We start from the raw sequence: 16,351 nt of genomic DNA on the forward strand, positions 1-16,351 counted from the left end.
CTCTCCGTCGGAGCACCGATTTCTAAATGTAGTGGGCCTACCAGCGTCTGGTATTTTTTATTTAATTTAAGATAAATATGTCAAAAAAGGTTGTCTTGGAATCATAAAGAAACAATTTATTTTCAAAGTGTTGCTTCCGTGTAATCAATATAACATAAGAACTGATCCCAAGCCAGTGTGGCTGTTGCAGTAGCAGTGGAAGCAGCAGAACATTCATAACTCAGTGCAGATAAAACACACAATGCAGCAGTTCAAACAATAAATACAACAACTCCAAAAAAGATTAATCCCACAGAAAATACATTAACAGGAAAGATGTGGGCGTGACACTAAGAATGTCTAAGCAGTGAAACACTTTATATCACTTATTGAATATTTAATTTATTTGACCTTTTTTAAACACACTTACACTAGTCAAACTTGAACAACCATTCAATCTTAGTAAGCTGTTTCTGTTGACCACATCAAAAATGTGATGAGATGTGAGATGTCTAAAGGAACCATTAGGTTTTCCAGAAATCGATGTCCGTTTTGTGAAGTCCTTCATTAGGGTGAGTTGAGGGACTCTTCCAGGGTGAGGCAGGTGGAGACAAGGATATGGTTCCAGGTGAGGGTGGAGAGGGGATAGGGTTCCAGGTGAGGGTGGAGAGGGGATAGGGTTCCAGGTGAGGGTGGAGAGGGGATAGGGTTCCAGGTGAGGGTGGAGAGGGGATAGGGTTCCAGGTTAGGGTGGAGAGGGGATAGGATTCCAGGTGAGGGTGGAGACAGGGATAGGGTTCCAGGTGAGGGTGGAGAGAGGGACAGGTCTGCTACACCTCCTCTGGGGCCGTCCTGGGGATGTAGCGGGAGTTGGAGGAACAATCCGTCTCAAAGACGTCGTCCTCCATGTCCTCCTCGATGGGTTTCATTTTCGCGGAGGCCTTGGTGGCGGGAGATCTCTCTGGAAAGAGTCGAGAAAGCTGCGATCAGATCGGAGAAGCTAGATGAACGTAAACAGAGCTGTGAACGTTTTGTGGGCTGAGGTTGTCATCATAAACCTCCACTCTGACCCTCACCACAGTGTGGTCCCTGTGTGTGTTACCATATACAGGATATACGACAGTGTGAGATGTTACTACAACCACATGAATTCACACATATGTTCGAACAACATTTAACATGTTGTGCATACAGTTTTTATACTCAGCTGGAGAAGACTTTGTGAGATGGAATTAGCCGGAAGAACATGAAACATGACTATCTACGTAAACATGACATGAACACGACTTGAACATTAGATTTCTGGAAAAGCCCCAAGAGGGTTTGGGGGGTTTCCGAGACAGATTAGCGTCAGGCGCATGTTCCAGCATGTTCCTGCACAGCCAGGTGAAGGCTGCACAGACAAACCCTTCAACTCCGAACTCATTCCGATGTTACAGTAAAATCACAGGCCAGGTTACTATGGAAACACTATCTTTTTTAGAACAGGCAAAGGAGAAGAGGAGGAATTTTGGGGGTTAAACAATCTGGGGTCGGGTTTGAGGGAATTACTGAGGGTTGTTTAGTTTGAAAGGAAAACGGAATTGGGAAGGTGAATTCATGGAGGGGTATGGGGGGGTTCGGGGGGGGGGGGTTTGGGGAGGGTATTGCGTGAGTTAAGGTAAAGGAGATGGTCTTACACCCCCCGTCAGGGCATGGCGTGGTCTGAGAGGGTGGTCTGAGTCACAGCTGAAGGAGGGATAGGAGGAACAACATCAGACAAACGATACAACAACATCTAAATCCCTGCTCCTGCTAAGGTTACTATATTTACTATTTGTAGGTCGCTTTGGACAAAAACATCTGCTGGATGAATAAAACACAATGAAGAATAAGACGAATCAATTCAGGCAGTTGGCAAGGCATTCCATCCTTGTTACTGAAGAGCTCAAACATACTTTAGGTTTGTACTCCAACCCCAGTTGGAACTAAACTGATTTAGCTAGTTAACGTGATTTGATTTTGACATTACTGTAACATGTAGAACAGCAGGATTTTAGTGACGGTTAACATACTGGGTAGATGAGGAAGAGGAGGGTCATAAAAAAGATGATGTTACATCCTACAACACAGCCTGTGACTGCACAGAGCCCACACAAAACACCAAACACTACCAAACAGAGAGAGCGAAAGAGAGAGAGAGACAGACACACACAGAGAGGGAGAGAGAGAGAGAGAGAGAGACAGACACACAGAGAGACAGAGAGAGAGAGAGAGAGAGACAGACACAGAGAGAGAGAGAGAGAGAGAGAGAGAGAGAGAGAGAGAGAGAGAGAGAGAGAGAGAGAGAGAGAGAGAGAGAGAGAGAGAGAGAGAGAGAGAGGTATATAGAAAATCAGCTTGTTGAGAGGTGGAGAAACTTACGGAGCGAGGACCCAGCAGAGCCGCCTCTCAGGATCTGGTTGAGGACGTCGTCCGTGTCGCTGGTGCTGGCCAGGCTGTTTCTCATCTGCGTCATGGACAGCTGAGAGCACAGGCTGGGCTGACGATCCATCTGCTTCACCGCCTGGCGAGGGACCATCAACATCATCACCATCATCCTCATCATCCTCATCAAAATCATCATCGACATCATCCTCATCACCATTATCCTCATCATCCTCATCAAAATCATCATCCTCATCAAAATCATCATCGACATCATCATCAAAATCGTCATCGACATCATCATCCTCATCCTCATCATCATTATCATCATCGTCCTCATCCTCATTATCATCGCTATCATCACCATTACTTTCATCATCATCCTCACCTTTACTATCATCATCATCATCCTCATCATCCTCAACAACTTTCTTATCGTCATCAATGACTTCCTCCTAATCATAATTATAATTCCTTGCATCCCATTGAAACTTTCTATCAGCATTAAGAAATTCATCGTCATCACCATCCTCATCATCCTCATCATCCTCACTATTAAATGTCTAAGGCAACTGTGTTGAGGGAAGCATGGATGTTGGACATCTGTTCTAGACCCACCTTGTCACTGAGTGTTGGGTCGTTGAGAGAGTAGAGTTTGTTGGTGATGTCTTTGCCTATGAGATACTTGAACACCTCGTTCAGGAAGGAGTCAGACTCCAGGAAGTAGGTGAGTCTCTCCCTGGACCAGCACAGGAACTTACAGTTCTCCTCCGCCATGATGGTCACCTGTCAATCATTCAGCCGACCCAGGTCGTCAAGACAACAGACAAACTCTGGTCCATACACCACTTGCATGTTTGTTGCGCCAACTGCATGTTTGTTGCGCCAAGATGGAAAAAAACTACATTTGAAATGTCGTAAATGACACAGCGTTATGGATCATCACAAAATGTAGTTTCCTGATCAAGACAATGTCTTCACCACACTACATTTATACTTTAACCTTTAAAGGAGTGAGTTATTTTTCCAAAACGGAAGCTAGCTAGTTTTAGTTAGCTTCCGTTACCTAGCAACCTAGCATAATACTCGTAGCAATGCTACTACCTGCTAGTGTTACTTGTTAGCCTCCTAATTGTAAATTTTGAAGCCATACTATAGCGTTTGTCATATAGTTTTTGTCTATCGGAAAATAGTCGGTTGGAATGTTCAGAATAACATATGTGTGACGCTACTCCTTAACGGGTTAAAGACCTGCGTTTCTTACCTGGAACTTTTCCCCTCTGTTCACTTGGGTTGATCTGAACTCCGGGGATTCGATGAAGGCGTTGGTGTAGATGTTGTGGAGGAAATGGCCCCTGTATGATACTTTCATTCTGTCACAAACACAAACCAAACAGGCTTACGACCACAGCCAACAGCTCCCATTAGAACACAGAGCCTACATCTGTTTCCAGGGACAAGGAGCCTTAAGACAGGAGTGAAGAGACTCTTATCCAAAAGGAGAGATCGCCTAAAACGATGTCAGATAGCAGGAAATAAACCCTGAAAGCGAAATATTTTAACAAAGTCTTCAGCAGTGAGGGTTTTGGCTCGGGCGGGTCCGTGACGTACTTTCCTTTGAGCAGGATGCTGAGGCGTTCGTCCACGGAGGTCTTGTCCTCGGCCGCGTACACCTGGCCCTTCTTCAGGGTCTGGATGGTGCAGAACTGCCCGGTGAGCCGCTGGAACAAGGCCTCGCGCACGTGGAGGGGCTCGAACATGCGCTTGTACACCGACCTCAACTCCCGGTCGATCTTGATCTGACCGGAAATACACAGGATGGGAACACTATGGGATCCAGGTGCTTGTCGTAAGTCTTAGCTAGGCCTTAATAAGGCTTTTATAACTTATTAACATTCATTTAGTCATTTAGCAGACGCTCTTATCCAGAGCGACTTACAGTAAGTACAGGGACATTCCCCCCGAGGCAAGTAGGGTGAAGTGCCTTGCCCAAGGACACAACGTCATTTTGCACAGCCTGGAATCGAACCGGCAACCTTCTGATTACTAGCCCGATTCCCTAACCGCTCAGCCATCTGACTCCCCTAACACATTCATATGTGTTCGTAAGTAAAAGTGTTAATAATATTAGTGAGGGTTAGGGTCAGCGTTATTGTAAGATTAGATAAGCGCTAGTTAACAGGCAACAAGGCTTTTTTTAACATTAATATATGTTGATGAGACTTACTAACTTACTAAGGCCTTGTTACCTGTTAACTAACACTTATTACAAGGCCCTGGATCTAACGTGTTTTGTAACGGTTTTGAGGAGAGCTAGGGCCGCTATCTCCCGACTGAGCAAACACCCAACCCGTGGGGAACGTTCCTTCAACCCGTGGGGAACATTCCTTCAAGACGAGCGGAACGTTCCTTCAAGACGAGCGGAGGTGTGAGAGTGGAGGAGAGAAGCCACGGAACCAGATGGTGAATGTGCTGTTGCGTGCTGCAAATACAATCATGGAGACTTGGTCTCATTCTATTGCTCGGAGGAGGGCCCACGCACAATGAGAGGGTCCCCTGGTGTTTTCCTTGCATCCCAAAGACCTACATCTCATCTAGCGAGGAGTGGCCCCCTCGGAAAGAGCGAGTGGGAAAACTGACCTAAATATCCCATTGTGAGGCAGGGGACTGTTTAAGTAAGCTTACGGTTGCAACTATGAAGGCTTCCCCTGTCTGCACTCTAGGATATGTTGCACAGTATTCTGTTAGCTTGCATAAAACGCACATAGAACTATTTCTAACAGGTACAGGTTTGAGTTGATGAAGAAGGTAGGATGGGGGGATTGAAAAATGTATTTGGGGGGCATTTTTCATGCTTTAATGGATCAATGTGAACTGAAGCGTGACAGGGAAGGCGAGAGAGAGAGAGAGAGAGAGAGAGAGAGAGAGAGAGAGAGAGAGAGAGGGAAAGACAAGCAACAAAGGGCCCAGGCTGGATTCGAACCCGGGCCACTGCGGTGAGGCCTCCGCCTGCACGGTGAGGCCTCCGCCTGCACGGTGAGGCCTCCGCCTGCACGGTGAGGCCTCCGCCTGCACGGTGAGGCCTCCGCCTGCACGGTGAGGCCTCCGCCTGCACGGTGAGGCCTCCGCCTGCACGGTGAGGCCTCCGCCTGCACGGTGAGGCCTCCGCCTGCACGGTGAGGCCTCCGCCTGCACGGTGAGGCCTCCGCCTGCACGGTGAGGCCTCCGCCTGCACGGTGAGGCCTCCGCCTGCACGGTGAGGCCTCCGCCTGCACGGTGAGGCCTCCGCCTGCACGGTGAGGCCTCCGCCTGCACGGTGAGGCCTCCGCCTGCACGGTGAGGCCTCCGCCTGCACGGTGAGGCCTCCGCCTGCACGGTGAGGCCTCCGCCTGCACGGTGAGGCCTCCGCCTGCACGGTGAGGCCTCCGCCTGCACGGTGAGGCCTCCGCCTGCACGGTGAGGCCTCCGCCTGCACGGTGAGGCCTCCGCCTGCACGGTGAGGCCTCCGCCTGCACGGTGAGGCCTCCGCCTGCACGGTGAGGCCTCCGCCTGCACGGTGAGGCCTCCGCCTGCACGGTGAGGCCTCCGCCTGCACGGTGAGGCCTCCGCCTGCACGGTGAGGCCTCCGCCTGCACGGTGAGGCCTCCGCCTGCACGGTGAGGCCTCCGCCTGCACGGTGAGGCCTCCGCCTGCACGGTGAGGCCTCCGCCTGCACGGTGAGGCCTCCGCCTGCACGGTGAGGCCTCCGCCTGCACGGTGAGGCCTCCGCCTGCACGGTGAGGCGACCGCCTGCACGGTGAGGTGACCGCCTGACGGTGGTATTTGGTTGACCGTGCGGGTAAGGTACTCACTGGTCTGCGTTTGTACAGCAGGTAGAAGAAGTGCATGAAGTTCACGATCAGAAACACCACGTTCCACACCATCACGTCCAGGTTGCACCTGTACAGCGTTGCCCAGGCGATGAAGAGACAGCATCCTGCCAGGGACAGGAAGAGGAAGTGAAATGGGGCACAGCAACACAGGTCGACTGTGTACAGTACTGGAACCCTGCTTGGGTTGCTGTCTAAGTAAATAACCTTGTTACCCTTATGTAGGTTTATAACTAGACTGGAAACAAATGTACAGTTAGGTCCATAAATATTTGGACATTGACACAATTTTCATCATTTTGGCTCTGTATACCACCACAATGGATTTGAAATGAAACAATCAAGATGTGCTTTAAGTGCAGACTTTCAGCTTTAATTTCAGGGTATTTACATCCAAATCAGGTGAACGGTGTAGGAATTACAACACATTTTATATGTGGCCCCCCTCTTTTTAAGGGACCAAAAATAATTGGACAAACTAACATAATCATAAATCTAATTGTTACTTTTAATACTTGGTTGCAAATCCTTTGCAGTCAATGACAGCCTGAAGTCTGGAACCCATAGACATCACCAGACGCTGGGTTTCGTCCCTGGTGATGCGCTGCCAGGCCTCTACTGCAACTGTCTTCAGTTTCTGCTTGTTCTTGGGGCATTTTCCCTTCAGTTTTGTCTTTAGCAAGTGAAATGCATGCTCAATTGGATTTAGGTCAGGTGATTGACTTGGCCATTGCAGAACATTCCACTTCTTTGCCTTAAAAAACTCTTTGGTTGCTTTCGCAGTATGCTTCGGGTCATTGTCCATCTGCACTGTGAAGCGCCGTCCTATGAATTCTGAAGCATTTGGCTGAATCTGAGCAGATAATATTGCCAGAAACACTTCAGAATTCATCCTACTGCTTTTGTCAGCAGTCACATCATCGATAAATACAAGGGAACCAGTTCCATTGGCAGCCATACATGCCCACGCCATAACACTACCTCCACCATGCTTCACTGATGAGGTGGTATGCTTTGGATCATGAGCAGTTCCTTCCCTTCTCCATAGTCTTCTCTTCCCATCATTCTGGTACAAGTTGATCTTGGTCTCATCTGTCCATAGGATGTTGTTCCAGAACTGTACAGGCTCTTTTAGATGTTTTTTGGCAAACTCTAATCTGGTCTTCCTGTTTTTGAGACTCACCAAATGGTTTACATCTTGTGGTGAACCCTCTGTATTTACTCTGGTGAAGTCTTCTCTTAATTTTTGACTTTGACACAGATACGCCTACCTCCTGGAGAGTGTTCTTGATCTGGCCAACTGTTGTGAAGGGGTTTTTCTTCACCAGGGAAAGATTTCTTCTGTCATCCACCACAGTTGTTTTCCGTGGTCTTCCGGGTCTTTTGGTGTTGCTGAGCTCACCAGTGCGTTCTTTCTTTTTAAGAATGTACCAAACAGTTGATTGAGCCACACCTAATGTTTTTGCTATCTCTCTGATAGGTTTGTTTTGATTTTTCAGCCTAACGATGGCTTGCTTCACTGATGGTGACAGCTCTTTGGACTTCATATTGAGAGTTGACAGCAACAGATTCCAAACACAAATACCATACTTGAAATGAACTCTAGACCTTTTATCTGCTCCTTGTCAATGAAATAACGAACTCCCATGAGGGAATAACATACACCTGGCCATGGAACAGCTGAGCAGCCAATTGTCCAATTATTTTTGGTCCCTTAAAAAGGGGGGGGCCACATATAAAATGTATTGTAATTCCTACACCGTTCACCTGATTTGGATGTAAATACCCTGAAATTAAAGCTGAAAGTCTGCACTTAAAGCATATCTTGATTGTTTCATTTCAAATTCCATGTGGTGGTATACAGAGCCAAAATGATGAAAATTGTGTCAATGTCCAAATATTTATGGACCTAACTGTAGGTCATTTGGGGAGGGTATAGCTAAGTGGGTAGAGCATTTGACAGAGCACTTGACTGCAAATCAAGAGGTTGCAGGTTCCAATTCCCCCCCTGAACTGTACGTCGCGTTGGATAAAAGCGGAAACAATTTTGAGGGGCTTACACTGCCATCACAGACGAAGATGACGAGACAAAGATGCACGTGTTAGATTTGGTCATAAACCCATAGCAACACGTTTTTCCCCCAGAGCCACTCTGCCCAAACGCCGCACGGCCGTCCGCCACCAGCAGGGGGTGGCCCAGACCCACCTGTCATCAGCAGGAAGCGCAGCAGGATCATGTGCAGGGTCAGGGTGGTGGGGATGACCAGCCCCACCAGCAGAGACAGGTTCCCCAGGTGGAAGAGCAAGTGATGGGCCTTCTCCCACTCCTCACAGGAGGTGACGTTGACCTCCATCACTCCCAGACCCTCCCCTGGGGAGGTAAGGGGGGCCAGGGAGGTGAAGAGGAGGGTGGAGATGGTGGAGGGTGTCGTCATCCTGAAGCAGGGTTACCTACACACCGATTGAGGAGAGGGTGGGGTTCAGGGAGGAGTTGGTGTTAATTATCGGTTGAAATTCATTGATTAAGCTCAATTATGTTAAACTTACTTAGAGCATCTGATTGCAAATGAAGAAGTGGCATTTTCAATCCCCCTCTGTGTGTTGCATTGGATAAAAACGTCTGCCAATGAATATTTTTGTATTTTGTAGCAGATGTAGGCTTGTGCAGTTGGTTGTCATTCAGTCAATATGTTGAATTATGTTGTGTTTGACCTTCACTAGTTTGTATATCTGACATATTTCGGACTTATTCTGCTTCAGTGAAGCTTGTGTTCTTTGTTGTAATGTTGTCTTTTGGAGAAGGGGGCTTAAACAAGATCAGACATTCAAAGCCACAAGCTAAATCATAGGATAAAATCTAAAACATATATTCTCATTGATCTCTGTGGGACTTAAATCAGTCATTATCTGCATGAACAAAATGCAAACACGAAGATGACCTTTACTGAAATGCCACTTGAGGAAAGACAGAGAGAGAGAGAGAGAGAGAGAGAGAGGGGGGGGGGGGTGGAGAGAGAGAGAGATCTTAACTCCGCTTTGAAACGGGGATACAGAAACGAAAAACTGATATAGCTCTACTTTCGTGGTTTAAAATGTGAAAATCAAATACAGCGTATGAGGTCATATCCTAGACTGTAGCCTACATTTTGAGAAAGAATTTAGGTGGGCTGGTTAATCAAAGCTGGGATCCACAGTAGTCAAGGCGACTATAACGGCTACAACGTCTTTTAAACTGAAGGCTAACTTCTCTGACCATTCGCCAAACGGGAGAGAAAATTATGTTAAACTTACCTATCTGACAGGACTAAATCCAATGTGCTCGTTGATAATTATAAAAGAAACGAGAAGAAAAACAATGGTAAAGTTAGAATGAGGAGCTCTGTGCGTGCGTCCGCTCGTGCTGGGGGGCTGCACAGTGTGAGCCGCGCATTCCTGCGGGCTGACAGACATTGACTAAAATGGGCAAGAGGCGAACGGACAGTCGTCAACACCGTCGCTGCGCATCAGCAATAGCCGAGTCCTCCGACAGGGGGAGATAAAACAGCGGCTATAAGCGCGCTGTTTTCCTCAAACACCGTTTCAGTCTTCGGTCTTCCTATGCTGCTCTCGGAGAGCCTAAGCCATAGTTCATCTTCTAACATTTATGCAACCGATTGAACGGAATCCGGATGTAGGCCTATGCCTGTTTAACAAACGATGATTGCCTAAAGTTGTAACTTTTTCTAAAAGCCTAAGTGTGGTCTGACTGTCTTAAATGAATGTAATTTATGGATCTGCGGTGTTTTGTGAGTGCACTCTTGTCAACCATGACGTTTCCATGATGCGAAAAAAAAAAACTTCAAATATTGATGAGTTGCTCGAGCTCAAATCAGCACCACGGTCAGCGCTGCGCAAAAATGACGGACAATTACCTGAACTGCGCAGGGCTTAGGCTGTGTATTTTCAAAAGGAAAAAGTGACAGGTGTTAGATTTGTTAAAACACAATCAACTTTAATCCATTTACAATGTTCAGGCACAAAAACATACAGCCAATGGGCCATGGCTGAACAGGTGCTGTTTGGGTGAAATGTTTCTGAAATCTTTCGCGAACACACTGACATGTGACGCGCTCGCATGTAGACAACGGACACTGCCCAACATAATCCATAAAATGTTGCACAACAATGTCAGTTAAATACATTATAATCACATTGATAAAAAGTCTAAGGGTGTTGAACCATCAAAAGAGCCTACTGACAATATACAACAGACTAAAAACATTCAACAAGTTCGCTGATAGTCACGGGACAGCCAGCTACATCCGTCTTCACTCCTCTGCGACTTGCAGGAATGCAGCTGTTCGTTCTAATTCTGGACCCGGCACGTGACAGTAACTGGGTAACCGGAGATCAAACCGGATCCCGCCGCTGTCGAACGCCTTGTCGTTCAGGGAGTACAGCTTGTCCGCGATATCGTTCCGCACAACCAGAGCGAAGATCTTGGCTATGTAGCGATGTCTGGCAAACAACAGATACAGCTTCTTCCGCCTCCAAGCAATATACCTACACTGATTATCAGCGCGCAGCGTTACCTGAGATTAAGAGGGGAGAGAAAAGCCATAAAGCTTTTTCTTAACACAGACTCAAAACATTAGAGATTAAAGACAAAATGTCAGTATTTATAAAGAGGTTGATGTAGGCTGAAGGCAGTAGGTCACCTGGAAGATCCCTTCCTCTGAGGGTCTGAGTGAGTCCCATTCTGGAGAGTCGAGAAACTGGAAAGGATAGATGTAATGTAAAAATTCCCCGTTTACAGTCACTCGAATTCTGTGGATAAGACGGACAGAGTTAAGATGAGATAAATACGTTTTTTTTTATATATATATGATAAATAACTGGAAGATAAAGTTAAGGGCACCTGCCGGACACGAGAACAGACAGCTTGTCGATCGACGTCTTTCCCTCCACTGCAAAGCAGTGGTCCTTTTCAATTGTATGGATGTCCCCTTCGCAACAAACGATAATCTTCCCAAAGTGGACCAGGGATACACCTAGTTTCTTGAACATGTAGTTGTACAGGTCTTGGAACTCTTTCTCGAAAGTAACTTTCCTTAACCGGTAGGCAACATGCACCACTTGACCAACGCACGCTGCGAAAAGAACAAAACTCCACAGAAAGGTGTCCGTGGTGCACGGGTCCGACCATGCCCAAATCGAGGAACAGAAGAAACCAACTGCCAAGAAACTATACAGGTAGAGAAGCCCGTAGAATCCACTTCCGCCCATGAATCCCAAAACAAGTAACATATTGGCAAGGTGGAAAACTGAAGTCTCGGGGCCCTCCGCCCATGCTGTGCAAACCGGGTGAGAAGCCAGTGTCCCCGATGTCAGGTTTTCTGCTTCGACAGCTATGGGCTCCATGTTTTACGCTCAGCGTAAAACAAGCTGGTAACCAAGCCTATAACCAAGATTTCAGAGAAAGAAGGTAAAGTGATGACAACGTTACTTAGAAGACTGAGGGGTGGAAACTAGAAACTAATTATTGACGCGTCATTGACGAAAATGTCATCGCTCGCAGTTTGATCATATCTCCTCTTAAAATATGACCCACCGACTAGACGCTCAGCGCCCGCTTGGTCCTCAAGTCCAACGACTTACTTCCTCACTATCCGGTGAAGATCCAAACATACATTCAACAAACACCGTTTAACATTTAATATGACAATGAAACTGTATGTTTCATGGCTTTTTAAGGGAGCCTATGCAATTTTTGTTAAAAAATATTACGGATGGATGACTTTAATTTTAATGAGTTCTTAGAGGTCATTACATAAACTTAACCTTCAAGTAATGTCACCTCAAATAAAAGAACAACAACTATATAGGCTATCTAATCCCAGGGCATATAGACATCAGTGGACAAATCAGTGTGTGTCAGGTGTGTGTGTGTGCTCATAAATCAGACCAGTCTTCTTCCAGCATGAAGCATGACCAGCATTGATCTTTCTGGGCTAAAATAACCAAATTTTCCCTGGTGATACCTGGCTGGTCAAGGTGACTTTGAGTGCCTGTAAGATGGGAACTAAAACCCAGCCCAGAGTGAAATATTTAGGGCAGCTGGCTGAGAGAGAACCCATGGGCACCAGTCATACCATGTCAGACACAGAGCAGGTCCTCTGTCAGGTCCTCCCTCCCTCTCTCTCTTTCCTCTTCCACTCTTTCTCTCTTCCCTTTCTTTCCCTCTCCCACTTTCTGCCCCCCCTTTCTTTCTTCCCTCTCCCTCTCTCTTTGTCTATCTCTCTCCCTCTCTCTCTCTCTCTCTCTCTCTTTCTCACCCACTCTCTTTCGCTCTCTCTCTTTCAGCTTGGCTTCTTGATTGTAACCTGGGGTTAAACCCCAGAGGATCGTGGGTAGCACCAGCAGAATGAGACCAGCCCCAGCTAAATGTGTTGAAACCCCAGTGAGATGAGAGAGGGGCGGTGTGTGTGCGTGTGGTTGCCTGCATGTGTGTCTGCTATTGACCAGTTGTAGTAAATACAGCAGGAATGTGGTGTGTCTGCCAGCCTGGGGGATCATGCCAGCTATCCCAGGGTTATCAGACACCCAACGCCTCCTATAAATAGATACTGTTTTTTGCCATGGCCTGGTGAGGTGTACCTCTTTGCTTGTGTGTGTGTGTATGCCCACAATGATGACGAGAAAGAAAAGAGAATGTCTGTCAGTGTGTGTGTGTGATTTCTCCTGGAAAATAGAACCTCTTTCTCATTAATCTGAAGAGGGGGGGTCTAACTGGGGCATATTGTCAGACAACCTTGACAGAGTGAAGAAGGATACATCCCTTTTGGTTTTCCTCTGTCGGAAAGGGAGAGGAAGAGACAACGAAAGAGAGAGGAGAGAAAGAAAGAGAGAGGGAGACAAAGAAAGAGAGAGGGAGAGAAAGAAAGAGAGAGGGAGAGAAAGAAAGAGAGAGGGAGAGAAAGAAAGAGAGAGGGAGAGCCAATGAAAGAGAGAACGATGGGCAAAGACAAAGTGCCAATTAGCAGAAGCACATTGGTGAGCTGAATGTGTAGAAATGTGTGGTCATGACTCGGGTTAAAGGAAAGGACGTTAGACAGTATTGTTTCCTGTCATACTTCACTCCAGCATAGACGTGCAGAGAAGATATCCAGTTCTTCATTGCTCCGTTATTTTAGGGTGTCCTTGATGCAATTCCTAGATTAACTAGTGAAACCATACACACACACACACACACATACACTTGTAAAGTCTTGTGATGATCTCTCATAAGTCTGTATTAGATATGGCTATTAGCCAACACTGCATACCTCTTATGCTGAGGATTCCATGTGAGTCCCAATGATGAATAGAGTAATTTCCTCATTATCTGACAGGCGGGAACTAGAATTTTCTATGCCTGCCTTGATTGACCCCTGTTTCCTCATCACTGATGGGACCCATCTCCTGGCATACCAATGAACCTGGCTTGAGGCAGGGAGGCAACATGGCCCCACCTGTTTGTCTGCCTGCCTATCTGTCTGCCTATCTGTCTGCCCTGCCTGTCTATATGCCTGTCTGCCTGCCGGTCTATCTTCCTGTCTGCCTGCCCTGCCTGTCTATCTGCTTTTCTGTCTGCCCTGTCTGTCTATCTATCTGCCTGTCTGTTTGCCCTGCCTGTCTATCTGCCTTTCTGTCTGCCCTATCTGTCTATCTATCTGCCTGTCTGTCGCTCTCCGGATGCTGGGTGACAGGCCTGCTGTACCTTGTTAGGGAACAGGGAGGAACAAGGGGGTTAGGGGAATGGGCTGGAACTGTATGTGTGTGTGTGGGGGGGGGGGGGGGGGGGGGGGGGGTCAGGTGTCAGATGTAGGTGGGCTCTGGGGAGGCTGGAGGAGGCTGACTGAGCCAGGACTGAGGTGAGGGAGATTTCCAGAAGTGGGAGGGAGGTGTAGTGTTGTTTTCCATGACATTTGTTAAGATGTTGTGGTTGGTAAAATGTGTCAAATTCACATGGATATTGTTAAAGATTCTGTAAAGTGGACCTGGAAACGAGTTTTAAGTTCGCCACACCACAGAATAATGTGTTATTAACTACCCATCCAAATTCGAATGAAAAAATAACACCGACAAGTATGTTAAATTAGGCTTTGAAATCGTGAAAAATGAGCAGTCTTCTCTGCTTGAGACTGGGGGGGCGTGTCGCCTGAAGGAGCTGAAGCTCCGCCCCTCGCTGCCTAGTGCCTACCTCCGACCCAGATAATGGACGCTATGTCAAGCCGAACAAAACCGTATAGAATTAGAATTTATTTGTTCAATGAGTGAAACATACAGATGCATATAAATGAAATGTTCTCCTGAGCTGTAACAGTAAAAATGGACACCAGAGACAGCAGACAGTGAGCTCTCCAACTAGGCTACTTCTAACACATTAGCTACCATTTCACCAAATTACCATCATTCTACACCGAGTAGCCTAATATCAATTTAGCGGTTTGCACTAACTCATAGCAGAGATACAGTACCTCTGGAAAAGTTATCTAGTATAATTATAACAAGCACACAGAACAGAGTGATGAACTGCTGGCAGCGGTGGATTGTCCAGGTGCGACCGGAGGAGGAACGTCCGGGAGGGCGATGCTCGGTACGGCTCCGCGCTGCAAGAGAAGCCGTGTGTCCGCGAACCCCGTCTGTCTCTGGTCCATGTTAGAACTATCCGCTGTGAAATGGTCACTGCATTTAGTCATTTAGCAGACTCTCTTATCCACTGCAGAGGCGGCTGTTGGAGTTTATCCGAAGCTTTCCATCAGCGTGGCTCTTCACAAAATCAATCCACCTATTTTTCCTTTCCTCATCAATAGGGAAATTAATTAGTGTTGCAGCACAGCTTTAGTTTTTGCATCCAGGGAAGATGCAGTTGCGGGTGGTGGGAGACATCCTGAAGCTAGCTAGCTAGCTGATGTAGGCTACAATAACAGTACAGCAGGAGGAGCCATTCAGTGATCTGACGTAGATAGGGCGAAATGACGTAGATAGGGCATTTTTTGGCTCGGCCCATTAAAACCTGATCTGAAAACGGAAGAGAAACTGTTCTTCGGTTTAACTCCACATTTCAGTGTGACAAAGTTTTAGCGCTTTGCACATGCTTTCAGGAACTAATTTCACACGTATATAATGTACTTAGAAGCAAAACATGGAATTTACTTTACAGGATCTTTAACTACAGATATAGGTACACCTACAGAGGCGCTTTCAGCACAGGATCCTGAATATCACAGGATCACTAGAGAAACAGATATTCAGAATAAGCTAATTATAAACTAAGGAGAAATAGGGCTGTGACATAACGGTCTTCTTCACAACATTTATCTTCTTCCGTCTGGCTTAGCCGGGTGTCTTAGAGGAGGTATGAGAGCTGAAAGTGGGGCAAGAGGTGTCCAATTTGCTGTCACCTTAAAAAAAAAAAAAAAAGTCAATTTCCTGCATCTGCGAGAATCTCTAGGGTGTCTTAATGGAGAGAGAACAGGCCATCCTCACTTTCTCACTCTGCCGAGAGTCCGTGAGACCAGACACATCAGCACGGAAAATCTGAGTCTGAGTCCGAATCTCAGAGGAAATGAATTGAGAGGCGTCGTTCGTCCCACAAAAGAGACCATGGAAAATACCCTCTCTCTTTTCATTCTGTTGGCATAATGAGAGAGGCTCCAGAAAGGGGGGTTTTATCTGACCTTTTTCTGTCTACCGAGGAGACGTCTTTTCTTCCTGATGAAACAGACACTCGAGTGCTTTTCTTTTTTTATGAATTAGGAGGAGAAAAGGTGAACATCCTTTTCTATGCTTCTGGACAAAACTCTCATTGTTACGGTCTGGGGGAGGGTACAGCCAAGGGCGACTGAACACACACACACAAATACATCTTTGATCCAGTTACAAAACCCACACATCAGATCTGTTTATTAACATAATTATTTATGATCATGTTTATGAGTGTTGGGCAGTGAAATCAGATTGCAGAGTTCATGAATCCCCCAAGTCATAAAACCTCATCTGAGCTGACTAGTAAAGATCTAACACGCAGGTGACTAACGTCTAGAATAAGTCTCTAACTTGAACGATCATAAGTA

General features: G+C 46.7%; 2 protein-coding genes across 7 annotated transcripts; both read right to left on the reverse strand.

Moving 5' to 3' along the window:
- Positions 1 to 99: 99 nt before the first annotated feature.
- Positions 100 to 9,695, reverse strand: bves (blood vessel epicardial substance). 6 transcript variants are annotated; one of them, XR_009930851.1, is made up of 9 exons: positions 9,546 to 9,695; positions 8,461 to 8,705; positions 6,237 to 6,361; positions 3,997 to 4,184; positions 3,650 to 3,758; positions 3,004 to 3,171; positions 2,383 to 2,524; positions 753 to 940; positions 100 to 694 (listed from the first exon to the last, which is right to left on the reverse strand). XR_009930851.1 is itself a non-coding variant. In XM_062466538.1 (9 exons), exons 2-8 carry the CDS (start codon positions 8,687 to 8,689, stop codon positions 810 to 812), a joined length of 1,092 nt encoding a protein of 363 aa, XP_062322522.1. In that variant the 5' UTR covers positions 8,690 to 8,705; positions 9,546 to 9,695; the 3' UTR covers positions 100 to 694; positions 783 to 809. The 6 variants fall into 6 exon arrangements, 5 of the variants coding, with proteins under 5 accessions (XP_062322522.1, XP_062322521.1, XP_062322520.1 ...); XM_062466538.1 differs by having other exon boundaries at positions 783 to 940; XM_062466537.1 differs by having other exon boundaries at positions 100 to 723; positions 783 to 940.
- A 524-nt stretch (positions 9,696 to 10,219) lies between these two features.
- popdc3 (popeye domain containing 3) lies at positions 10,220 to 11,904 on the reverse strand. The gene is made up of 4 exons (XM_062466540.1): positions 11,845 to 11,904; positions 11,152 to 11,691; positions 10,952 to 11,060; positions 10,220 to 10,825 (listed from the first exon to the last, which is right to left on the reverse strand). Exons 2-4 carry the CDS (start codon positions 11,652 to 11,654, stop codon positions 10,562 to 10,564), a joined length of 876 nt encoding a protein of 291 aa, XP_062322524.1. The 5' UTR covers positions 11,655 to 11,691; positions 11,845 to 11,904; the 3' UTR covers positions 10,220 to 10,561.
- Between the last annotated feature and the right edge of the window lie 4,447 nt (positions 11,905 to 16,351).

This window comes from Osmerus eperlanus, chromosome 7 (assembly GCF_963692335.1).
Source record: "Osmerus eperlanus chromosome 7, fOsmEpe2.1, whole genome shotgun sequence".
Taxonomy (NCBI): domain Eukaryota; kingdom Metazoa; phylum Chordata; class Actinopteri; order Osmeriformes; family Osmeridae; genus Osmerus; species Osmerus eperlanus.